Raw genomic sequence first — 26427 nt, 5'->3', positions numbered from 1 at the left:
ATTGGGTGGTCTGTAATACAATCCCACAAATGTGGCAATACCTTTCCTGTTTCTCAGCTCCACCCTTAAGGACTCAGTAGACAAGCCCTCTTATCTGTCCTGCCTGAGCACTGCTGTAATATTTTCCCTAGCAAGCAATGCCACTCCCCTACTTTTCATCCCCCGGCCTTGATCACATCTGAAACATTGGAACCCTGGAATATTAAGCTGCCAGTCCTGCCCCTCCTGTAGCCAGGTTTCACTAATTGCTATAACGACATAATTCCACGTGTCAATCCACGCCCTCAACTCATCCGCCTTCCCCGCAATACTCCTAGCATTGAAATATATACAACTCAGAAGATTTTTACCACCACTCACAACCTTTCTATTAGCGGATTTGCTTGAACTTTTAACATCATTTATTTTCACCCCAGCCACACTGTCAGCTCTGGCAATCTGGTTCCCATCCGCCTGGATATCTAGTTCAAAGACTCCCCAATAGCACTAACAAACCTCCCTGAAAGGATATTGGTCCCCCTGTAGTTCAAGTGTAACTCGTCTCTCTTGTACAGGTCCTACCTGACCCAGAAGAGGTCCCAATGATCCTGAAATCTGAAACCCTGCCCCCTACACCAGTTCCTCAGCCACTTGTTCATCCTCCAGAGCATCCTATTTTTACACTCACTGGCATGTAGCATAGGTAGCAATCCTGAGATTACCACCCTCGAGGTCCTGCTTTTCAACTTCCTACAAAGCTCTCTATACTCACTCACCAGGACCTCCTCACTCTTCTTTGCTATGTCATTGGTACCGATGTGCACCACGACATCTGGCTGATCACCCGCCTACTTCAGAATGTCATGCAATCGATCAGAGCCATCCTTGACCCTGGCACCCCGGAAGCAACAAACCATCCTGGATTCTCTGTCACTACCACAGAACCTCCTATCTGTACCTCTAACTATCGAGTCCCCTATCACTAGCGCTCTCCTCTTTTTCCACCCTCCCTTCTGCACTGCAGAACCAGACTCAGTGCCAGAGATATGGCTGCTGCAGCTTGTCCCACGTAAGACATCCCCCCAACGGTATCCAATGCGGTATACTTGCTGTTTAGGGGAATAGCCACAGGGGAACCCTGCTCTGCCTGCCCTGCCTCTTCCCTTACCTGAAAGTGACCCAATTTCCTGTGCTCTGCTCCTTTGGCGTAACTACCTGCCTGCAGCTACTATCTATAATCTTCTCATTCTCCCAAATGATCCGCAGGTCATCCAGCTCCTGCTCCAGTTACCTAACGCGGTTTGTTAGGAGCTGCAGCTGGATGCACTTCCTGCAGGTGTCGTTGTCAGGGACACCGGAGGGCTCCCTGACTTCCCACATCCTGCAAGAGGAGCATTCCAACATCCTGCCTGGCATTCTCTCTACTCTAAACAATCTGAACAAACAACTTACCAGAACCTACCCTGGCCTCTGCCTGTTGAGGCAAAACCGTCTCACTCTGACTCAGTCCACTCCGACGATGTCGCTGTATATGGTGGTCTGCTTTTAAACCTTGGCGCGCTACGTCACGCACCTGCGCAGTTCAGACCCTTCTCCCCGAGCAGTGTTTTTTTTAATGACTTTTCTACACGATTTCTTCACTCCCTTCTTCTCAGCTGCTTGCTTCGACTGGACTAACTGAAGGAAGAGCTATTAAGAGATTTGAAAGTGGAGCGGGAGGGGGTGATCCAAAATGATAGGAGAAGACAGGAGGGGGAGGGATGGAGCCAAGAGCTGGACAGGTGATTGGCAAAAGGGATATGAGAGGATCATGGGACAGGAGGCCCAGCGAGAAAGAAAAGGGGGAAGGTGGGAACCCAGAGGATGCGCAAGGGGTATAGTCAGAGGGACAGAGGGAGAAAAAGGACAGTGAGAGAAAGAATGTGCAAATATAAATAACGGATGGGGTACGAGGGTGAGGTGGGGCATGAACTGAGTTAGAGAAGTCAATGTTCATGCCATCAGGTTGGAGGCTACCCAGACGGAATATAAGGTGTTGTTCCTCCAACCTGAGTGTGGCTTCATCTTTACAGTAGAAGAGGCCGTGGATAGACATGTCAGAATTTGAATGGGATGTGGAATTAAAATGTGTGGCCACTGGGAGATCCTGCTTTCTCTGGCGGACAGAGCGTAGGTGTTCAGTACAAAGATCTTCCAGTCTGCGTCGGGTCTCGCCAATATATAGAAGGCCACATCGGGAGCACCGGACGCAGTATATCACCCCAGCCGACTCACAGGTGAGGTGTCGCCGCACTGGGAAGAGTGAAAGTGAGTGGAAGGTGAAGTGAGTCCTGCATCTCATTTATAGCATTCGAGCTCTGTATATTCACGTGTCCTCAAATAGCCTCTTTGCAATGAATATTGTTTTAAATTTCATTCACAGTTTGCATTTTTAATTCATTTATGGGTATTGACTTACGCATTCTCAAACAAAGGAGCCTGCACACGTGTTGAAACAAAGTTGCTGGTGAACGCAGCAGCCAAGGCAGTATCTCTAGGAAGAGGGAAATCGACTTTGTTGGAACTTGTAGGGTTTTAATACAGAAAGAAAAACAAATTTCTATAGTCGTAACAGCACATAATTCAAAAAAAAATTTCCTCTGAACAAGCCAATCTCAGTGATGGAGGGGAAACACAGATTCGACAATATCATGCAGCCTCTTTTCTCTATCTCTTTGTCGGTCTCTATCTCTATCTCTCTATATCTCCCTGTCTCACTCACAATATCCAAATGGTTCACTCTCTCTCTCTTATTCTGTCTTTCACTGTCGCTCCCACACGCCCTCTCTCTCGCGCTCACCGTCGCGTCATCTGCCTCGCGCCCTGTCCCTAGCGTGCTGTCGCTCACGTGCTGTCCCTCGCGCCCTCTGCCTCCCGCCAACTTCCACGCGCCATCCTTCTCGCCATGTCCGAGACGCTGTCTCCTTCGCGCCTTCGAGCCTGGTGCTCACTCCTTCACGATGTTTTATTCGCTTCTCTCTCTCTCTCTCTCTCTCTGTCTCTCTCTCTCTCTCTCTCTCTCTCTCTGTCTCTCTCTCTCTCTCTCTCTCTCTGTCTCTCTTTCTCTCTCTCTCTCTCCCTCCCCCTCTCCCACACACCCACACACCCACTCTGTCTCCACTGGCGATGTCTTCTGCCGCTCACCCTCGCTCGCTTCCTCTCCCTCTCGCCCTTTCCCTCGTGTGCTCTCCCTCGCGCTCTCTTTCTCGCGATGTCTCATTCTCTCTCTCTTTCGCGCCCGCAGCCATCGCACTCCCCTGCTCGGGCTCACTTTCTCTATCTCTATATCTCTCATGGAGCTACAAGTGAACGTATCGGTACTTTTTCTTCAATTGTAAAAAAGTTAAAATTCTTATCACCGCTACTTTTGATACTAGTGATCGATCCATTGGCTGAGGCTATTCGGCGAGACCCCAAAATATCTGCTCCAGACATCGGACTAAAGTTACATGAAATTACATTGTATGCTGATGATGTTCTAATTTTCTTATCAAACCCTGCTGTTTCAGTGCACCACCTTATACAGTGCGTCAACTCATTTAGCGCCTTTTCAGGTTATAAAATCAACTGTATTAAACCAGAGCCTATGCCTCTGGGGAATCTGCAGCAGGTACCTGACACGCAAAGCTTTCCTTTTAGATGTTTGCGGACAAGTTTTGTTTTCTTAGGCATATTTATCATGCCTACGTTTGATCAATTGTCCAAAGCTAGCTTTGCACAGACATTTGACAATATCCAACAGGATCTTGAGCGACAGAGGACTCTTCCCAAGTCTTGGCTTGGCCGAATATCCTTGCTCAAAATTAACATTCTCCCTCGTCTGCTCTGCCCAATACGAATGATTCCAGATATTTTTACCCAACAAATACTGAAACAAATATATGGCTTTTTTTCTTTATTTCATGTGGAACAAACAAATACCCTGTATTAAAATGGCTAAGATGCAGCTTCCCAGTTGTCTAGGGGTTCTGGATTTTCCAGAATCAAAATACATCAATTTTTATCTTATCTGGTTTCTTATGTACTACTACGGTTCATTTATTTTTTCTGTGGACTGTCATTTTAAAACACAGAGAGAATGAGACTGACGTTTGGATTTCTACTGACTACAAAGTTACTTGGTTACTATGGTGAGAGCGGTGGCGTTGTTTGATGGACAATGAATGTCTGTACAGGTTCGCGGCTTGTTTTGAATAAGCAAGGTCAGATGATCCTTTTAGACATACACACCGAGACAGATGCTCAGAGTTGAGATGGTTTTGGTCAATGAAAGACAGCAGTGAGTCGGTCGCTGGTTTAAACTTCCAGGAGCCCAAAAGGGGTGAGTTGAGATCGACCCAGAGTATTGATAAACGGCTGTCACATAGTACTGCAACTAGAAGAAGTTTCCAGAGAAAGAGGAAGGGAGAGAACGGTTTGAAACAGAAGAAACTTATTGATTAGAGATCACTTGGACTCTCCCCAAGTAGCCCGTAAGGGTGAGCTAGATTCCATTCGAATACGAAAGTGTCGTTGTCACATAGTTAATCCCCAGGAGTCGGTTCTCTCGTGAGCGGAAACGTTTGTGAATAACACGTGTTTTTACCCTTTGACTGGCTGTGGTAGTTCACTGAGAAAGGTACCCTGTGGCAAATCACTGTTGGAGTTATTTCGCACGTCATGGAACTGGAACTGGATACGTGACTATTACGTTGTGTGTTTGCGGTAATCGTGTGGAATCTACCAGTCTGTCTACCCTTGCCTGGGTGGTGATTCCCTTGAAGAGGGTTCCGTTTGTTATAAGCTTCTGTTGGTGATAATCCGTACGTGGGTTAGGTTTGAGTATCCTGTGGCCACCACTTTAGGATGTCCCGTAGCTGAATTCGGGTGTGGTTCCACTGGTGTTGAAAGGATATTCGTTGAAGATCACTGTCAGTGATACTTCGTGTGTGGATTGGAACAACATCGGAGATAAATCCTACTGCTATTCTTATTGTATTGCTGTCGTGGAATCTGTGGAATATCGACGTAATTGCCTTCTCACAACATTCGCCTTTCGATTACAAATATCTGCCTCATAACAACAATAACAAGTCTGTGCATTTGAAATGAACTGAACTTTCTTATGTACCATCTAACCCTAACTCTTGCCACCTGAGCCTGAATAAGTTTGGGAACTTTATCTATACACCTATATATGCATAACACTGCTGTCATTTGATCACCTGGTTAAGTTACGATGTTTCGTAGTTACTAATAAAGATGGTGGATTTTAATATCATAAACGGACTCCAGGTGTGTTCTATTGCTGCTGATACTTTTTTAGTGTTGCGTGCATGTAACCGATACCTTCCCCAGGGTTGCGTATACATAACAGATTGACTAGGTTTGCAGGGACCTCTCTTCAAACATTGAAGATTCACAAGCAAAATGCCCTCTTATCAAATTGTTTTTTCTCAATAAGATGAAATTGGTCAAGGAGTATTGTCGCAATCCAATAAAAATGAATACAGTCTGGGACTGGAGGGCGATGCACAAATTGAAGGCAGCACATCGAAAATATCACACTTCACTTCAAAAACCGGCAGTCCAGATTTTCAGCCCTATATAATGGTTTCTGGATTTAAATTTTGGATTTCTAAGGGTATTTTCCATGTAGGAGATTTGTTTGATGAAGGAACGATGATGTCTTTTAGTCAAATAGTACAGAAATTTAACATACACAACAAAGACCTTTTTCCTATTATTTCATTTAAGAGATTATATACAGAAGTAAACATAATTTTAACTGATTTCGATAGTTCTAACATAGAAAAGCGGGTGTTTTCTTCTAAGCGTGAAATCTCCATTAGTACTTTAAACAGCATCCTGAGGGAATGTTCTTGTGGAGAGGCTGAGCAGCTGGGAAGGGTCTTTGAGGAAGAGCTGGGAGTAGAAATTACAGCTGAAACATGGGAAGACATCTGTGATAATGCAAATAAAATTTCAGTTTGCAATTGAATTAAACCATTGCAACTCAGAATTCTGCATTGAGTCCATCTGACACAAGATCGTCACTCGAAATTTAAGACGGGGGTTTCTACAATGTGTTCTAAATGTAAAGTAAATGCTAGAACTTTCTCCCACTGTCTTTGAACTTGTCCCAAACTGCAGGCATACTGCAGTGATATTTTGGGTGAAATAGAAAAGATTCTGAAGGTGCAGCTTGAACTGGACTCAGTGTCTTTTCTCTTCGGTTTACCCAGCAGAAAAAAAATACACTTTTTTAAGATCCTTACTTTTTTGTGCGAGGAACAACTTTTTACTTTGTTGGATATCCTATAAGGCCCCTGGACTTTTTATTTTTGGTAAATTAATCATTGACTTTTTCCTTTGGACTTTTTGACATGTATGGTACACTCAAAACAAATAGTTATTTTATAAAACATGGCAACATTTTCTGCAGTATGTAGATGTAAACCTGTCTGCTATACTAGGAAGGGCTTTTGTATCGGATGTTGTGGTGATGTCTATATTTTGACGGAAGTCGTCTGATTGATGATATCTGTGAGGGGAAGAAATGTAAGTGTAAATGTATCTGGAAATTGAAAGTTTTGTTCTGCTGAGCAAAAAAAAGCAGTTCAAATTCTCTGACTGGAAGATTGTTCAAGGTGGCCTTGAGAAAGAGAACCTACAGGTAAAGAAGGAGGGAAAAAAGAGGGTGAACGAAAGGACGGGTTACGACGTGAGCTGGTACAGATTAAAATATACTCCAAGCTCAGGCAGATCCCCCAGGTAGCAGGGGTAACAGGTTAGGCTCAAAGTTCAATTTAACATGGCGGGACGTGGAATGCAAAGGGGATTTCTCTGCGGTAGCGAGGACAGTGATGCCATCGGGATCAGCTGTGAACAGCTGTTTTGTAACTTGAAGGCAACACACACCAAATGGAAAAGAGTGAACTGTTGACAGGACTCTGATGAAGTTTCTCGACCCAAAACGTCGACAATTTACTATTTTCCATACATACTGCCAGACCTTCTGAATTCCTCCAGCATTTGGTGTGAGGAAAAGAGTAAACAGTCGATATTTTGGGCCGAAACTCTTCATGTGGATCTGATTCTGAGGTGTTGTTTTGTATTTCGAAGATCCATAGATTTTCTCGTGTTTGTTTTGTAACTCGGTTGCCCACATCGTTTCCATTTACCCACCTGGGGGGATATAATAGGGAGTATGAAGGCATTTGTATTGACACACCTTACAGTATTTATATCTAATGTTTAATGAGTTTGAAAATCCGATTCAGTGGGTATTTCAACGCATTCTTTAGTTCCTCTCAGAATTTGCTCTGAGTCAGGGTGTAAATACACGTGTTGGTGCAGGAACTGACAATCTGCAACTTTGCCGATGTGTGTAGTGTGATGTAACGGGGATCCGTGACAGAATCAACAAAACTCTTTGAAATCCGTTGAGCGATATAAAATGCCACCAGTGTTCCCCACAACAATAGGAAAGTGCCGGTGATGCTGAAGAGCAAAACGATGGATTTGCGTCGGTTCTCCATCTCCAGGTCCTTGTCATTCTCTCCACTCTTTTGTCCCCGGAGCCCCTGCGGGCTCGACTGGCCGCTAGAATACAACTGACAGTCAGAATATTGAACAGTAAAATCAGAAAGAATGATATACAAGGGGTTAAATCCGGTGAAACATCTCAAATGCCGACCATGAGGGAGAGGTTTTGTAGCTTGGTGTAAAAACACATTCCCAGGAAACACTGTCAATTATGTCTTTAGACCCGTATACAAAGCCCCAGGAGACAGTCTCCAAACAGGCCAGCACACTCACTGTCCCGATAACCACAGCCGCCGTTCTCTCGGTGCAATATTTTGTTTTCAGCTTCTCACAGCAAATAGCCACAGATCGATGGACTGTGAAAGCGACAGTCAGCCAGACTGAGGTCGCAGTGCTCACAAAAAACAACCATAGATCGAATCTGCACACAGGAGTGATTCGCAGGAATGACTGAGGAAAATAAATCACAACAGTCCACTTCATCAGCGGATCGGAGATAACGACTAGGAAGTCGGCCGCTGCCATTCCCAGCAGGTAGCGAGTGACACATTTGGAGAGACCGCACTTTCCCCGGGATAGGATCACAATCGCCACCAAGTTCGCTGGAAGAGAGACAGGGATCAGCAAGTTGAGAAAATACTGAGCAGAAGCCGATGCAGCAGTTTGAGGGGATCCTGTAATATTTCCTCTTTATTGTTACATTTAGCGGTGGGAGGGTGGCGAGAGGGCGCAGAGACAGACAAAGACCTTACACATTAAAACAAAATCATTATGATCTGAATACGGATTCCTTACTGATGGCCGAAATGTGAAGTGGCAGTGGAAATCTAAAACTGGGTGACAACCTCCTGCGAGTCAGTACTGGGTGGAACATTTTCTAGCGGCGCCTTCTGCTAATCGTCTGGATGAAATGAATAAATCCGGACGCAAATGACGGGATTCTTCCATTAGACAATCATTAACTTCCATGACGATCCTTGTCAGCGACAGAACAGCCAAAAGATGGAACAAAAACAGGAAATGCTGGAAACGCTCATCCAGGCAAATAAGAATATATAGGAAAACAGTTAAAGTATCTCTCCTCAGAGAGACCCCTGACACGTGTGTTAACTGGTTTCTCTTTCCATACAAGCTGCTTGGGGCTTAATGTTTCCAGCATAACCCGAGTATGATTCCTATTCCAGCATTTGCCACCTCACGGACTTTACAGCAGAACATTTCCTGATTCCAACAGATATAGCGCAATCTGAGACAACCTGTCAAACAGACATGACGCCAACCACTGCATCCATCACAGGGAAGCGCGGGAGAGGAATTCAACGTCGAGCAGCAAACTCGGTGCCGTAGTCAGATGTTTGTAACAGTGTCAGATGTAGCTATAATATAAAACATTTCACAGTATTGATAACGATGAAGCACCACATCTTATTAATTGGCTTAGCAACGGCTTCTGTCTGCTTTGCCTCCAGTCATATTGCAGACATCCACTGGGGCTCCACAGGGGACTGTCTTGTCTCCATTTCTCTTCACCATTTACACCTCGGACTTCAACTACTGCACAGAGTCTTGTCATCTTCAGAAGTTTTCTGATCAGTCTGCCATAGTTGGATGCATCAGCAAGGGAGATGAGGCTGAGTACAGGGCAACGGTAGGAAACATGGTGTGAGCAGAATTATCTGCAGCTAAATGTGAAAAAGACTGAGGAGCTGGTGGTAGACTTGAGGAGAGCTAAGGTACCGGTGATCCCTGTTTCCATTCAGGGGGTCAGTATGGACATGGTGGAGGATTACAAATACCTGGGGATATGAATTGACAATAAACTGGACTGGTCAAAGAACACTGAGGCTGTCTACAAGAAGGGTCAGAGCTGTCTCTATTTCCTGAGGAGACTGAAGTCCTTTAACATCTGCCGGACAATGCTGAGGATATTCTACGAGTGTGTGGTTGCCAGTGCGATCATGTTTGGTGTTGTGTGCTGGGGCAGCAGGCTGAGGTTAGCAGACACCAACAGAATCAACAAACTCATTCGTAAGGCCAGTGTGTTGTGGGGATAGAACTGGACTCTCTGACGGTGGTGTCTGAAAAGAGGATGCTGTCTAAGTTGCATGCCATCATGGACAATGTCTCCCATCCACTACATAATGTACTGGGTGGGCACAGGAGTACATTCAACCAGAGACTCATTCCACCGAGATGCAACACAGAGCGTCATAGGAAGTCATTCCTGCCTGTGGCCATCAAACTTTACAACTCCTCCCTTGGAGGGTCAGACACCCTGAGCCAATAGGCTGGTCATAGACTTATTTCCTGGCATAATTTGCATATTACTATTTAACTATTTATGGTTTTATTACTATTTAATTATTTATGGTGCAACTGTAACGAAAACCAATTTCTCCCGGGATCAATAAAATATGACTATGACTATGGCTATTATTAAAAAAAACAGAACAGTTCCATCTTACAACACGGAACTCGTCACATTTGCTAAAGTGTCACTACCAGTCGATGCTTTATTGTTGTACCAAACTCTGAAAGCTGCTCACATAAAAATGCAGACAATCAATTGATGAATCACCCTTATAAACACAATATTTGCAAATGCAATGTGGCTCCTACAAGACCAAAAGCACAGAGACAGGAACATCCCATTCTTGATCACAAACCGCTGCCTGGCCCACTCAGACCCACAGAAACTGGTCGATTCGCTGAATTCCTGCAGATGTTTGTTTTTAGATCCAAATCCCAGCATCTATAGTTCCGGTGTTTCCACTCCATTCTTGAAATGCCGAATACCGGGACTGGAATGTGACAGTTTAAACCAGCGGCAGAATCAATCACAACATTGGAATTCAACTTCAACATCCGCCCACGGCAGCTGACACTGCGGCTTACCGGGAATTCCAAAGTCTAAAATAAAAGGAAAGTTAACGTCTTCTATCCGCCTGTTGACCGGATACACCATTTCAGTGCGAATCTGTGATTTTTGTTGTTCCTGTATTAACACCTCCGGCAGACAGCTGATGCATTCGAAGTGGCCTTGATTTATGCAGAAGATCTGTCTCCAGAGATACGAATATACACCTCACTATCTTGGTTAGTTATAGTTGCTTGAATAAACACTTCAATTCAATGCTATTGTCTCTAATGTAAATATTGGAGCGATTGGAAACAAATACATCAGCACTTTTTGGCATTACCTCAGCAGCGTCACTAGTGGAAATCAACCGATAGATTTAATTTCAAAACTGAGCTTCGTGACGGAGCAGCTACATTTGCAGATTTCATCTTTTTGTTGGCTAATTATTCATCTCTGAACGGAGACATGCGACACTGACCGATCCCTACCTCTGTCCCAGCAGTTTCCCATTTTGGACTGTCCTTCAGATTCTTCCTGGTGACACACGCTCACTCACACACATAGACTGTCTGTCTGTCTGTCTCTCACTCTCTCTCTCTCACACTCACACACACACACACACACACACACACACACACACACACACACATGGAACAATTGTACAATTGTGTTTCTATGTTATAGTGACTGTCCTGTTGTGCATTCTATTTATTATTAATTACTATAAATTGCACATTGCACATTGAGACATAGACTTAACAAAGATTTTTACTCCTTATGTATATGAAGGATGTAATTGATAAAGTCAATACAATTCAAAACATACAAACACAAATTCGGACAAATATACAATAGAGAAACCGAGATCAGGATGGAACCGGTCAAATGAGCATGTTGCTGATGTACAAACAGGAGAAAATCTGCAGATGCTGGAAATCCAAGGCAACACAATGAACTCCGCTGATTCCTCCAGCATTTTGTGTGATGTAGCAGTCTTTAATGGGCATCTCAAATCTTGTCAAAGGACAAAAGAAATTGAGAAGGAATATTTCAGTCTGCAAAGGAAGAGGCAAACCGGCTACAGGAATAAATACAGTACTCAAAATAGGCAGATGAATGGATGCAGGAGATAAAACTGCGTAGATTGTATAAACATGGGAAAATCTGCAAATGCTTGAAATCCAATTTCTCGAAGTATTTCATCACTGTATATGTTCGTGCTACCAGGCGGAAGTCATTAAGGCAGATCACAGTATTCTTCTTAGGCACTGGCATAGTTGTTGCCTTTTAGAAACAACTGGGAACTTCTGCCCGTAGCAATGGGAGGTTGAAAATGTCCTTGAATACTGCCACCAGGTGGTTGGCACAGGTTTTCAGAACATTTCCAGGCTCTCCATCGGGACCCTCCACCTTCAGCGGGCTCACCCTCTTTAAAAACAGCTTAACATCGGACTCAGAGACAGAGATCACTGGGTCATCAGGTGCAGCAGGCAACTTCACAGCTGTAGTTATATTCTCCTTTTCAATGTGGGCGAGTTCATCTGGTAGTGAAGCTCTTAGCTTTCACTTTGTATGAAGTAGTGTCTGGCAAACATTGCCAGAGTTACCATACAGCCAATGTCACCTCCAAACTCATTCAAAATTGTTTCTTCGCCCTTGATATACCCCGCCGCAAACCATACCTGGTTTTCTGATACAGGCCTCGATCGCCAGAGTTGTATGCCATAGATCTAGCCTTCAGCAGACGACGTACCTCCTGGTTCATCTACGGCTTTTCGTTTGGGAATATAAGTACATGACTTTACAATCTCAACCCCACATTTTGGCTACTATAAGGAGACCTATTTTCGATGACCAGCTTTTACCCCTTGCAATTTCTTAAATCCGCCCACAAAGATTCAACATTCTCTGACCCTATGTCACCTCTATCTAAAGATGTAATTCCATCTTTTACTAGAGGAGCCACATCACCGCCTGTCCCACCCTTCCTATATTTTGATACAAAGTATATCATTTGATGTTACACTCTCAACTATGGCCTTCTTTCAGCCATGACTCAGTGATTCCCACAACACCAAACTGACCAGTCTCTAATTGTGCCATGAGTTCATTCACATTATACCAAGTGCTATGCACATTTAAATACATCACCTTCAGTCCTGAATTATTTGTCCTTTTAAATGTTGTTCCTGTGGTACAATTTAACTCTTTGCTCTGTTTGGATTTGTACCCAATCATTACTTGTTCTTCTTTACATTCATGTTATACTCATCATCTACTTGTAAACCTGTTGGGTTACGCTCAGCTCTGTCATAATGGTTCCCAGTATATGGAACAAATCGTAGAACAGTACAGCACAGGAACAGACTGTTTGGCCCATAATATCATGTCAAACCATCTGAAAAGTAAATCAGTAAACCCCCAAAAACTAATCTTTCTGACCAACACAAAGTCCATCTCACCCCATCCTCCTCATATTAATGTACCTATCTCAACATCCCGTAAAAGCCCCTGATGTATTTAACTCCACCACCATAATTGGCATCCGGCACTCTCTGAGTTAAAAAAAAAGCATCTCCCTCACATCTCATCACCTCTCATCTTCAATGTATTAGACACTTTACCCTACGATAAAGACACCCCATGTCTAGTCGATCCGTCTCTGACATATAGTTATAAATCTCTATCTGATCTCCCCTCAGCCTCTGCTACTCCAAAGAAAACTACCAAGTTCGTCAGACCACTTATGTTAGCACATGCCCTGTAAACCAGACAGCATCCTAGTAAACTTCTGCTCCTTGTCCAATGCTCAATTCTCAAAATGGGTGAACTAGAACTATATTCGATAGTTCAAATGTGGCCTCAGTGGAGTCCTTTTACAGCTGAAACACCACTTCTTGAATTGAGCTCAGTAACTCAGCTAATAAAAGCAAGCATTTGATAAGCATTCTTAACCACAGATTGACCCGTGTAGTCACTTTCCAGGAGCTGTGAACTTGGACGTCAATCCTCTCTGTTCAGCAACACTGTTAAGGGTCTTCTCCTTAGCATTTAACTATTTGCTTTTGGTCTACCAAGTTGCAGCCCCTCACATTTATCCGTGTTCAGCTTCATCTGCCATTTCTCTGTCCTTAGCTGTGAATAATCTATATTACGCTGTATTCATTGCCAGTCTTCTTCATTATACACAACTGCACCACTATTGGTATAATTAACAAACTAACTAAAGCACCCATCTACATTTTGATTTCGGTCATTTTCATTTCATGGTAAAAATGTTTTAATTAATTATTATTGAAAATCAACAACAAATACATTAAAGTAATCAAGTGAACATGTCAATACGTACAATAAGAATTAAATTATCAAATAAGTGATTAACAAAGCTAAACAATATATCAATAATAAGAAGAAAAAAAATGTTAAAACTATTTTTTGGGAAAAGGAAAGGAGGAAAACAGAACCTCTTCTAACTAAAACAAAAAAAAACTACTAAAAACAAACAAACAAACATTGGGAGCAGAACCCCAGAGCTATACGCCATACAAGCTTCCATAAAAGAAAAACATCAATCCGCCAACCAGATCCATTTAAACAAGAATCTGAAGGGTCCATCAAAAGAACCCCACCTTTTCTCAAAGACAAATCGAGGATCAAAAGTCAGTTTCCAGGAGCTGTGACTTCTGATTTTCTCCAAACTAAGACATAACATCACCTGAGAGAACCATTGTATCAAAGTGGGGGCAGAGGCATCTTTCCATTTCAATAAAACAGCCCTTCTGGCCAATAATCTGACAAACGCAATTACGTAGAAATACCATAAATATATTGAGGGATTATACCGAACAAAACTGTCAATTTATTAGGTTGAAGGTTAATTTTTGAAGCTTTAGAAATTGTAGAGAAAATACATTTCCAAAACTGTTTCAATACAGAACACGACCAAAACATATGTGTCAATGTAGCGGTCTCAGGTTTACATCTATCCCACTGACTTTCAACATTAGGAAATATTTTACACAGTCTCTCCTTTGTCAAATAGTAACAATGTACAATTTTAAATAGAATTAGAGAGTGACTGGCTTAAATCGAAGAATATTTAACAAACTTCATAATTCGCAACCAATCCTCTGTTATCAAGGTCATGTTAAGTTGTCTTTCCCAATCTTGCTTAATCTTAAGTAAAGGATAACTGTACTGTTGTAATAGTAAATTATAAGTTTTCTCAATAAAACCTTTCACTAAAGGTTTCATTTTTAAAATAATGTCTAACCGGTCAGAATCTTGTATATACGGAAAATTACTTAAAGATTTTTGTATGAAATGTCTGACCTGAAGATATTGCAAGAAATGTGAGTACAAGAGAGAATATTTAGTTGCTAACTACTCAAAAGACATTAATTGGCTTTCTTGGAACAGATCCATGAAGGAATAGACCCCTTTATTCCTCCAAAGAGAAAAGGTAGGATCACTAAGTGAAGGTTTAAATAAATAGTTTTGATAAATTAAACTAAGAAGGTTAAATTTTTTAATATTATAAAAATTACGAAACTGGTACCAAATTCGTAATGACTGCTTAATCACAGGATATAAATTTAGAATAGAAATTTTTGCTAATTTTACAGGTAAAGAAGCTCCTAATGACGAAGTTAAGTAAAATTGTTCACAGCTTTCAATTCCAAATCAACCCAAGGTGGTCCTTCATTTTTATCAGTCCAATATAACCAAGAGCACACATAACATATTGTTGTTCGTCCATCGTTGACGTCGAAGAGGACCTCGACACCATAATGATGGTGTCGAGACTAGCGCGTGATTTGGATTTAAGCGAGGGAGAGTTGCGCAGCGTCAGCCCCACTCTCTCTTCCCAATTCCCATCTGGATCCAGTGGCAAGACAGAGTCTAGACGGCTGGAGATGGGACTAGGCACAGTGTGACCAGGACGTCTTCTATGTCTTGTCCTGCTCTACACGTTCCACGACGCTTGCAGAGACCGCCTTCTTGACCGTTGGACCTTCCATTGGTCTCGTCTGTTCAATCCGCCGGAGTCTGTCTTCACATGCTGGGATAGACAACTCCCTATCTCACCGAGGGTTTGAGACCCGTCGGCTACCCTCACCTGGTTTAGCTGGCTTGTTGAAGCCGTTGCCCGGGGTGTGGCCGCTGTCGCATGCAAACAGCTACGGGGAGCCACAGGTGAGAGCTGAGTGCCAGGTGGGGACCAAAGGTGGACTAACCGCCCTGAAAAGGACGCGACATGTTCTCCTACCAGAGGGGCTACCCCTCCCTGACACTCCATATACCCCACACATAATATATATTAACAGCCCAATAATACATTCTTAAATTAGGCAGAGCAAGACCTCCATCCTTTTTTAAATTTTTATAAATCATATTTTCCAATTCTTGGTCTTTTATTATTCCAAACAAAAGATGAAATGATAGAATCAACCTGATATAAAAACTCCTTAGTTAGAAAAAAGGAATATTTTGAAATACAAATGAAAATTTGGTAAAATCACCATTTTAACTGCATGAATTCGGCCAGCTAACGGAAGTGTAAGTGCATTCCATCTACAAAATAATTGCTTCATAACATCCTCTAAGGCAACCAAATTAGCTCTATAAAGGTCTCCATAATTTTTAGTGATGATAATACCTAAATATTTAAAAGAGTCCGTGACGTTACAAGGAATGTCATCATATATAGAAGCAGAATCATTTAGAGGAAATAATTCACTTTTATAAAGTGCTACGTAACCAGCAACAATGAATATCAATCGAGACAGGTTATATAAAAACAACCAAACATTTATTAAACACGGATAAACAATAAAAAAAACAAACAAACACCTTAACCAGAAGTTAACCGCTATGTGGCTGTTCAACAAATCGTCACTGGGTACTGATCCTTAAAGCGACAAATGCGAAAACAGTTCTTAAAGCGGTAAATTCAAACACAGTTCTTCGAACAGTAAATTTTAAAGTCCAAGAGATTTATACAGTCAATTAGGAGAGACTTTCATGAAGTAACGAATTCCTCGAAGACATGGCGTCACTGCCACTCCCAGATGGAAACTGCCTTTTCCACAGGTTTCACGGCGACAGAAATAAAACGATTTTAAAGGCACTGACCTTCCTCCGCAGAAGAACCTTGCACAGCCTTCCTGCCACTTTTAGCAGAGTCTATCTCATGCAGATTACTCCTTCTTGAACAAATTCTGTAATGGTTGATTCTTTCCAAACCCGTCGAACGTTTCCTTCAGGGTCCCATCTTCACTCTCCAATGTTACTGAAAAGATACATTAATAAACCTAGCAGCGATTGTCAAACTGCTGGCTCAGACGTCTGTACCTTATGTTAGAACATAAAACTCTGTTTAAAATCAAAACTCCGTCATAATGCAAATACACAGCGGAGCGGAGTACCTCATTAACGTTCAAACTGGAAAAACTAACAGCGTCATCAGAGGTCTTCCCTTTTATACTCGTGGTGAACATGAGGTCCTCACGTGACCTCACATCGGTGGGAAAACTACATCAGCTGACCTCCAAAAGACCATTCCATCATTCTGACAAGATCTCCTTGAGGTATGTAATACCTCCCTCCATGAAGAAATGGGTCTCTAAAAGAGCAAAATTTTGACAAATAACAATTTACACAAAAAAATACAAAGGTATAAAATTTACAACATACACAATATATAGTCTTATCTTTCAACACTTTACAAACTAATATACTGTAGGAGTGTTTGGAATGTTAAAATATCACTCCATAAAAAAACTTTTCATTGTACATTTACCATCTAGATAGACAATCAGCGATCACATTATCTTTACCCTTAATATGAGTAATCAAAATATTGTACTCCTGTAACATTAAACTCCAATTTATTAATCTTCTATTTTTGTTTTTCATCTTATCAAAAACACCAATGGATTATGATTGGTATAAACAGTGAGTGGTTTATGAGTAGTACTAACATACACTTAAAAATGTTGTAAAGCCAAAACAAGAGATAATATTTTTTTTTCTATTGTTGAATAATTTCTTTGATGGGCATTAAATTTCTTAGAAAAATAAGCTACTGGACGATCAACTTCTTCACCATCATCTCTTTGAAGTAACACTGCTCCTGCAGCTTCATCACTAGCATCTGCAGCTAACGAAAATAGTTTTTCAAAGTCAGGAAATTTAAGTACAGGTTGACTACATATTATAGTTTCAATTTATCAAATGCCTCCTGACAAGCTTCTGTCCAAACAAACTTTTCATTTTTCTTCAAGAGATTAGTTAATGGAAGAGTAATGTTCGCAAAATTCTTACAAAATTTTCTGTAATATCCTACCATATTCAACAATCTTCTGAGAGTTTTTCTACTAGTTGGAGTGGGTACTTCTAAAATTGCCTGCACTTTCGTCTCAACAGGTGCTAATTTTCCCTGACCCACAACATAACCAAGGTAGGTCACTGTGGCATGGCCAAATTCACTTTTAGCTAAGTTAAGAGTTAAGTTAGCTTTTGAAAGTCTCTCAAATAGTTTCTCCACCGCAGTAATATGGGCTTTCCAAGTATTATTTCCTAACTAAATCATCAATATAGGCATCTGTATCTCTTAATCCCTGAATCACGCTATTAATCATCCTCTGAAAAGTACCTGGTATTTTTTCGGCATTCTTCATCCCAAATGGAAGAACAATATATTCTTATGTTAGGTACCCCATAACTGGGTTGCCAAACCAGCATAAGTGGACCACTTAGTTGGAGTCTGGATTACTGGAACTAAGAAAGTTTTATTAAAGAAATAAGTAACACAGTACTCTGAATGTAAGGATATAAATGCAACGGGTTAGCAATGATAAAACAGACGTGTACACAGAACTAGGATAATAGGAATCAATCAAGCTCTATTGCAGTCTAGGGGTAAAATGATCAGTCTCAAGTGACGCAGAGTTCAGTTCAGCTCAGTACAGTTCGCAGCAATTGCTGTTGTGCCGTTGGAGAGAGAGAGTGAGAGCGAATGATGATATGCAAATCGAATTCAGACAGACCTTGATGTTCCTGCACAGTTAGCTTTCGGGTGAGCCCTATTTTTAATGTCTTCTGAGGTCACCGACTGTGACCCCTCCGTTCCGGATACGTTCGTTCTTCCGCGGTGAACCCGGCACCCAGGCCAGGGCGGACACACACACCAGGTTCCTGCCGATCATACCTTTTCACCCTGTGCGTTCTATGGCCGATCCCGCAACGAGACCTCCAAAACACCCAGCAACTTGTGGGGGCACACCGCACTTCCAGGGTCTCATTATCTGGTGATCTCGTGGTGTCCCTTGCCTTAGCGAACCTGTTCCTTTGATCCCCCTGCTGGGGTATGGCCTGTCCATCAAACTTCAAACAGTTCAGGTTCACAGCAACCGGTCTGACAATACTCGGAACTGTGTCTGTTTTCGTTAATCTCTCTCGTCTCTCATTAACATTTCCGAATGCTGCTCCATTGTCTCACTTATCTCTCTCATTAGCATCAATCTTCTAATAACTTGGTCTTTCGTCACACCCCTATCCTTCAAAGGATTTTTACCGGGGTAAAAATTATAGGCATGAATACATTATTAGATACACACAAATATACATTGGTCATCAGCTATTTGGCTAATACAGAGAACTTTAAGTTGTCAATACCTTGACAGACAGTCAGCAATCACATTTTCTGTTCCTTTTATGTTTTATTTTAGTAATCCTCTAAGACCAGGCTCCAATTTAGCAAACTTCATAGTGGCCAAAAACACTAATGAGTTGTGATCAGTGTAACTTCTCGGTGGTTTTCGTCCCGGACAAAGATAGCAAGGGTCGTCCCACACCAAATTAGCATTCTTTGGCAAGAGCTTAGTAAGCGGGAGGGTAATATCTGCAAAGTTTTTTTTTTGCAAAATTTCCGATAGTACCCCACCATCTCCAATAACCTTCTCAGGGCTCTCTTGTCTGTCGGGGTGGGGACTTCAGAGATAGCACGCACCTTAGCCTGCATCAGTGCCAGCTGCCCCTGTCTTCCCACCAATCCCGGATAAGTGATTTTTCCGTGGCTGAATTCACTTTTTGCGAGGTTCACTGTCAGGCTGGCTTTAAACAGCCCCTCCCACGTGTCACTCCAGACAACTGCATCGCCAATATACGCTTCTGCATTCTTTAGCACTTTTGACACTGAATTAATCGTCCTATAGGGGTGTTGCTCGCTCGGCTGACCTAATGTGACAACAACACCATGCCCCGGCTCTTTGCATTGCCTCAGGACATCCGGACATACGAGTGCGTGCCGTTTAATTAGCTGTCTTAGTGGCTCGCTCTGTTCGAGGGTTAAGGGAGAGACCTTATCAGCAAAGCTGGCCAAAACAATAGACTTCTCCCATACTCAGCACCATGCTCATCTTTTCAAAATGGGTTTTCCCCTTATCAGGTGGCACCCTAGCCTCATTAATTTTCATGATAACACCGACTAGGTCTGTTCGCCTATCGTGGTGAGTTGTCAGCATATCAAAACCTGTAACTGTGTTAGCTCACGTCTACAATAGTCAATAGCATCCTTCCTCCTGTGCGGCCAGTAAAACTCTTTCATAATTCTGTCGACTGTCTTCCTCACCCCAAAATGTCCACCGAGGGGTATCTTGTGGGCTGGGTTAAAAATCTCGCCCCTATAAATTTTCGGCACCTCATTTCGGTTCCTCATCTGCGGGCATGGTACTTGGTCTCCATTTCCTCCTTAGTACTCTCTCCTTCACATAATAGCCCACAGACTCCCTTTTTAATTCTGCTTCAGATAAAGCTGTCTCCGTCAAAACCATCAGCTCCGCGTCTCGCTGGTGTGCCAGTACAAATTCCTTCCTTGCTAACCCCTCCTGGTACAAGGCTGGTAAAAACGTCTCAGCTAAATCTATATTAGCTTCGGCAGCCTTTCTGGACGTGCGCCGAGTCACTGCGCAAACAGGATAAACCTGTGAGTCCATGGGCGGGTCCTCAATGCTGGCAGGCTGGCTTGTCAGTTTTACTGCTGGGTACACCTCTCCGCCGGCGAGGTCACTACCGAGTAGGACCGCCACGTCTTCCATCGGTAGTTCGGGCCTCACCCCGATCGTGACCGGTCCGGAGACCAAGTCGCTGTTTAGGTGTATCTGGTGCAAAGGTACTGCTTCAGTCCCTTTTCCAATGCCTTTTATCACCCTGATCTCACCAGTCTGGGTCTCTGAACTAAAGTCTAACACACTCTTTAATATCAATGACTGACAAGCTCCAGTGTCTCTCCAGATCCGTACTGGAACTGGGTATAACCCCTCCTTCACCGACACCAATCTGGCCGAGATAAACTTCTCGCGCCCTTCCTGAACTTTATTAGACCTCTTCTTCCCTAGCGGTCTGTTTACAAGCTCAATACAGCCAGTCGGAACCGTCGTTTTCCCTTTCCCCATCTCCTTCTTTGGGGCAAAGCACCTGGACGCAAAGTGTCCGACTTTCCCACCACTATAGCATACGACCCCAGGAGACTTCCTACCAAACTGCTCACGGTCTACCTTATCCTTCTCACTAGTCCCCGGCTTACTTTCTGACTTTTCTGGCGGACTTTCTCCACCGTCCTGACTACCTTGCTGGTATCCTTTACTTGGGGTAAACTTCGTTTTATGTGTCAACGCGTACTCATCCACTAACTTAGCAGTTGCGGCTAAGCTGTCTGCCTCTTTCCCATCTAGGTAGGGTCTCATACATTCAGGGACACAACCTTTAAACTGCTCAATCAGGATTAGCTGTAGCAGTCTGTCATAATCCCCATTGACCCCTTTCGAGGCGCACCAATGCTCACAATACATCTGCATCTCACGGGCAAACTCTAAATACGTGGCGGCCCCATTGCTTCCTCGCATCCCGGAACCTCTACCGGTGTGCCTCCGGGACCAACTCATAAATCCTGAGTATGGCCTCCTTCACCACATCATACCTCTGGGCACCTTCTGCGGACAAAGCCGAGTAAGCTTGTTAGGCTTTTCCTTTAAGTACACTCTGAAGCAAAACAGCCCACTTATCCCTCGGCCAGTCCTGACTTGCAGCAACTTCTTCAAAATGGAGAAAGTACCCATCAACATCGGTCTCCTCAAATGGGGAAACCAGCCTAACCTCCTGGGTTGCCCTGAACCCTCCACCTTGGTTCGGCATGAGCCCCAGCGCTGCCATCATCTTTAACTTCTCCATCTCAAATTCCCTTTCCCTGTTTCTCTCTCGCTTCTCGTTCTAACTGCTTGTCCCTCTCTTCTCGCTCCAACTGCCTGTCCCTCTCTTCTCGCTCCAACTGTTTTACCCGGAACTCGTGCTCGAGTCTCAATTTTTCAATCTGCAGCTGTACTGCTTCTGCACCAGGTTTTCCCATAGATACCACCCCCAGCTCCCCTTGGGGAAACACACTTTTAGATACATAATGCTCTATGATAGCTCTATGCATCTCCACTCTCTTCATTGTCGACTTCCCCTTAAAAAGATTCAACCATTTGGCCACAGCTGCCAATTCTGATTTCCTGGCATCCTCTAATGCCTCCAAGGTCGGTGCCTTTAGAAATTCCTCAATCTCCATTTCTGCTGTTTGCCCTTTCTTTCTTTCGGGAACTTTAACCCAATCAATTTACCCTGTCCCAAATTTAGCATTCAAAATCGCGGACGAGAACCCCACTTCTGTTACGTACCCTATAACTGGATTGCCAAACCAGCAGAAATGGACCACTTAGTTGGAGTCTGGATTACTGGAACGAAGAAAGTTTTATTAAAGAAATAAGTAACACAGTAGTCTAAACGTAAGGATATAAATGCAACGGGTTAGCAATGATAAAACACACATGTACACAGAACTAGGGTAATAGGAATCAATCAAGCTCTATCGCAGTCTGGGGTAAAATGATCAGTCTCAAGTGACGCAGAGTTCAGTTCAGCACAGTTCGCAGTAATCACTGTTGTGCCGTTGGGGGGGGGGAAGAGAGAGAGAGAGAGAGAGAGAGAGAGAATGAGAATGAATGAATGAATGAGAATGAGAGAATGAATGAGAATGAGAGAATGAATGAGAATGAGAGAATGAACGAGAATGATGATATGCAAATCGAATTCAGACAGACCTTGATGTTCCTCCACAGTTCGCTTTCGGGCGAGCCCTTTTTTTAATGTCTTCTGAGGTCACCGACTGTGACCCCTCCGTTCTGGATATGTTCATTCTTCCGTGGTGAACCCGGCACCCAGGCCAGGGTGGACATACACACACCAGGTTCCCGCTGATCGTACCTTTTCACCCTGTGCGTCTATGGTCTGTCCCATGACCAGACATTCAAAACTCCCACCAACTTGTGGGGGGGCACACCGCACTTCCAGGGTCTCGTTATCTCGTGATCTCGTGATCTCGTGGTGTCCCTTGCCTTAGCGAACCTGTTCCTTTTATTCCCCTGCTGGGGTATTGCCTGTCCATCAAACTTCAAACAGTTCAGGTTCAAAACTACCGGTCTGACAGTACTCGGAACTGTGTCTCTTTTCGTTAATCTCTCTCGTCTCTCATTAACATTTCCGAATGCTGCTCCATTGTCTCACTTATCTCTCTCATTGGAATCAATCTTCTGATAACTTGGTCTTTCTTCACACATATAATCCAGATGGGGTTACAAATGCAGATAACTCTCCACCTCTATCTGTCAAAAGAAAACATGAATAACCTTGTAACAAATCAATCTTTGTAAGGAATTTGGCTTGTCCAACTTTATCTACACAATCATCTACCCTAGGGATTGGATATGCTTCAGTTTTTGTCACAGCATTCACCTTCCTGTAATCCTCACAAAACCTAATACTATTGTCTGGCTTGGGCACCATAACAAACGGTGAACTCCAATTCGAATTAGAATGTCTCATCATATCATTTTCTAACATATACCTAATTTCTTGTTCAGCAAGTTCACATTATTCCCTGTTCATTCAATATGGATTTTGTTTTATGGGTTTTGCGTCTCTAACATCTACATCATGTGTAGCTACGGTGGTTCTTCTAGGAACGTCTGGAAATAAATCTCTATATTTAAAAATTAACAGTTTCATCTGCTCTCTCTGCTCTGGCTGTAAATGAGCTAATTGTTCATCAATATTTTCTAGAATTTTTGAATTTGGTAACCTGGCTGAAATAATGTTGGGTTTAAAATGAGTTTCAGATGAATCATCCATTAAGGTTTTATCAAGATCAGACTCATTATTGACCACAATAGTCATAGTAGCAGCTTCTCTCTCATAATATCGTATTATCATATTTATATGACACGGCTGTGTTGTCTTTCTATGATCTGGGGTTTTTACCACGTAATCCACATCATTCACCTTAGATTTAATCTCATAAGGACCACGAAATTTAGCTTGTAATGAGTTTGTTTGCACCGGGAAAAGAACCAACACCTTATCTCCAGGCTTAAATAACCTCATCCCAGCTTCCCTATCATACCAAGTCTTCATCTTCTCTTGAGCCAATTTTAAATTTTCCTTTGCCAAGCTACAAGCTTTATATAATCTTTCTTTAAATTTTAAAACATAATCTAGCAAATTAGTGTGTACTTCTTTATTAATCCACTATTCCTTCAACAAAGCCAAAGGTCCTCGAACTCTATGCCAAAACACAAGTTCAAAAGCACTAAAACCTAATGATTCCTCTACTGCCTCTCGTACTGCAAAAAGTAGTAAATGTATACCTTCATCCCAGTCCTTTTCATTTTCCACACAATATGTTCTAATCATAGTTTTTCATGTAGAATGAAATCTCTCCAGGGCTCCTTGCGATTCTGGATGATAGGCTGATGAAATAATCTGTTTTGCTTCCAGTTTATAAACTATCTGCTGAAACAATCCAGATATAAAATTACTACCTTGATCCGATTGTATTTCCTTAGGCAACCCAAAATAAGTAAAGAATTTTATAAGAGCCTTTGTCACAGTTTTGGCTGTTATATTCCTAAGAGGTAATGCATCTGGAAACCTAGATGCTGTACACATAATAGTTAACAAATATTGATGTCCAGTTTTAGTCTTTGGCAAAGGACCTACACAGTCTACAATGATTTTTCAGAACGGCTCACCAAATGCTGGAATTGGATGTACTGGGGCCACTGGAGTAACTTGATTAGGTTTACCCACAATTTGACACGTATGAGACGTTCTACAAAATGTCGCCACATCTTTTCTTAAACTAGGCCAATAAAAATGTTCAGAAACCTTGTTCATAGTTTTCTTTACACCTAAATGACCACCCAAAGGAATACTATGAGCCATAATTAAAATCTCATTTCGATAAATTTTAGGAACTACTACCTGATGATTAACTTTCCATTCCTCACTAGCAGGAATTGTAGGTGATCTCTACTTTCTCATTAATACTCCCTTTTCAAAATAATATCCTACTGGCACTTTTTCAATTTCACTATCTGGAAGAGCTTGTTCTTTTAATTTGCCTATCTCAGGATCTCTACCCTGCTCTGCTATCATCTCCTTCCACAATAAAGACAAATCTTCATGGTGAGACTTACTACCAAAATCCTGATCAAATAATGTAGGTAAGAAAGTTTCTGATACATCCTCAAAATTCGAATCTTGAATTGAACAGTTGTGGGTAACAACCTCATCCTGTATATCGGTCTTTTTAGCTTTAGCTCTTGTTACAACACATGAAGAATCTGTGTTAGAATCCCTCTGTCGTTCCTCAGAATTTGGATTTACTGTCAAATGCACTTCAGGAAAAACTTGTCCACCTGCTAAGTCGTTCTCTAACAAAAGAGAAACATCATTCACAGGTAAACTGGATTGCAGTCCTACTTTAACAACCTCTGTAACTAATCCTGACCTTAAATTTATTCTATGTAAATGTACTGGCATAAGGGAACTCCCAACTCCTCTTATATAATTTACCTCACCAATGTCAGACTCATCACTAAACTTTAGCGCACTGTCTAATATTAGTGATTAAGCAGCTCCAGTGTCTCTAAGTATTCTTATTAGTACTGAATTGGATCCTTCTTTCAAGGATACAAACCCTTCTGTTATAAAAACTTCATATCCCTTCTTAACTTGGTCAGACTCTGACACATCTTCATTAGTATTTTCTAAATCCTGTGAATTTACAGATGTTTCAATATGCTGCACACAAGCATCTGGGATGGCTTATTTCTCTTTTTTTTTTAAATCTGGTTTACCTTGCCTCTCTGTGCTATTTTCCCTTTTAAAAATTCTACCTGGAGAAAATTTATTCTTATGAATTAAAGCATGCTCATCAGCTAATTTAGCAGTCTCCTGCAATGCAGAAGTGTCTCTTTCATTTAAGTATGTTCTCCCTTCAACAGGAATGCTTCTTTTAAATTCCTCCAGTAAAATCAACTCTTTTAATTTATTATACTCCCCATTCACATTTTTAGAGGAAACCCATCTCTCAAAACACACAGATTTCTCATAGGCAAATTCCACATAAGCTTTTTCCACAGATTTCTTCAAATGTCTGAATCTTTCTCTATATGCTTCCGGAACCAACTCATATGCCTTTAATATTAGCTGTTTAACAATATCATAATCCAGTGCTTGATCAGCATTTAAAGCTGTATAAAATTGTTGTGCCTTGCCTTTAATTACACTTTGTAATATCACTGGCCATTGCTCTTTCGGCCACCCTAAACTCAGGGCACAATTTCGAAATGCCGGAAATATTTGTCCACTTCAGCTTCATTAAATGGAAGAGCCAAAATAACCTCAATAGCAATAAACTGTTTATTAGAACCAGAAGACTAATTTCCCCTCCTTAATTTCTCCATCTCTAACTCAAATTTCCTCTGGTTTTCACCTTCTCTTTCTTTACCTTCCCTTAGTTTACTTTCCTCTCTTTCTTTAAATTCCCTTAATTTATTTGCCTTTCTTTCATCAAATTCCCTTTTTTTATTAGCCTCTTTTGCCATTTCCGCTTTAAATCTTTCAAACTTTATCTGTTCAAG

At 42.2% G+C, this 26427-nt stretch overlaps 2 protein-coding genes across 2 annotated transcripts in view; one reads left to right on the top strand and one right to left on the bottom strand.

Annotated features, from left to right (window-relative positions):
• LOC140189355 (uncharacterized) overlaps positions 1 to 26427 on the top strand; it is a 944498-nt gene that overhangs the window by 382044 nt on the left and 536027 nt on the right. The gene's annotated exons all lie outside the window — the stretch shown is intronic.
• Positions 18222 to 25245, bottom strand: LOC140189138 (uncharacterized). The gene is made up of 2 exons (XM_072245840.1): positions 24148 to 25245; positions 18222 to 23106 (listed from the first exon to the last, which is right to left on the bottom strand). Exon 2 carries the CDS (start codon positions 21349 to 21351, stop codon positions 20110 to 20112), a length of 1242 nt encoding a protein of 413 aa, XP_072101941.1. The 5' UTR covers positions 21352 to 23106; positions 24148 to 25245; the 3' UTR covers positions 18222 to 20109.

Source organism: Mobula birostris, chromosome 28 (genome assembly GCF_030028105.1).
Source record: "Mobula birostris isolate sMobBir1 chromosome 28, sMobBir1.hap1, whole genome shotgun sequence".
NCBI lineage: Eukaryota > Metazoa > Chordata > Chondrichthyes > Myliobatiformes > Myliobatidae > Mobula > Mobula birostris.
The sequence above is the reverse complement of the archived record's forward strand: the minus strand, read 5'-3'. Positions and strand labels throughout refer to the sequence as shown.

What these genes read in the sequence shown, in the direction of transcription:
- LOC140189138 (XM_072245840.1), bottom strand. Translation starts at nt 21,351, where the DNA reads ATGAGTTGGTCCCGGAGGCACACCGGTAGAGGTTCCGGGATGCGAGGA.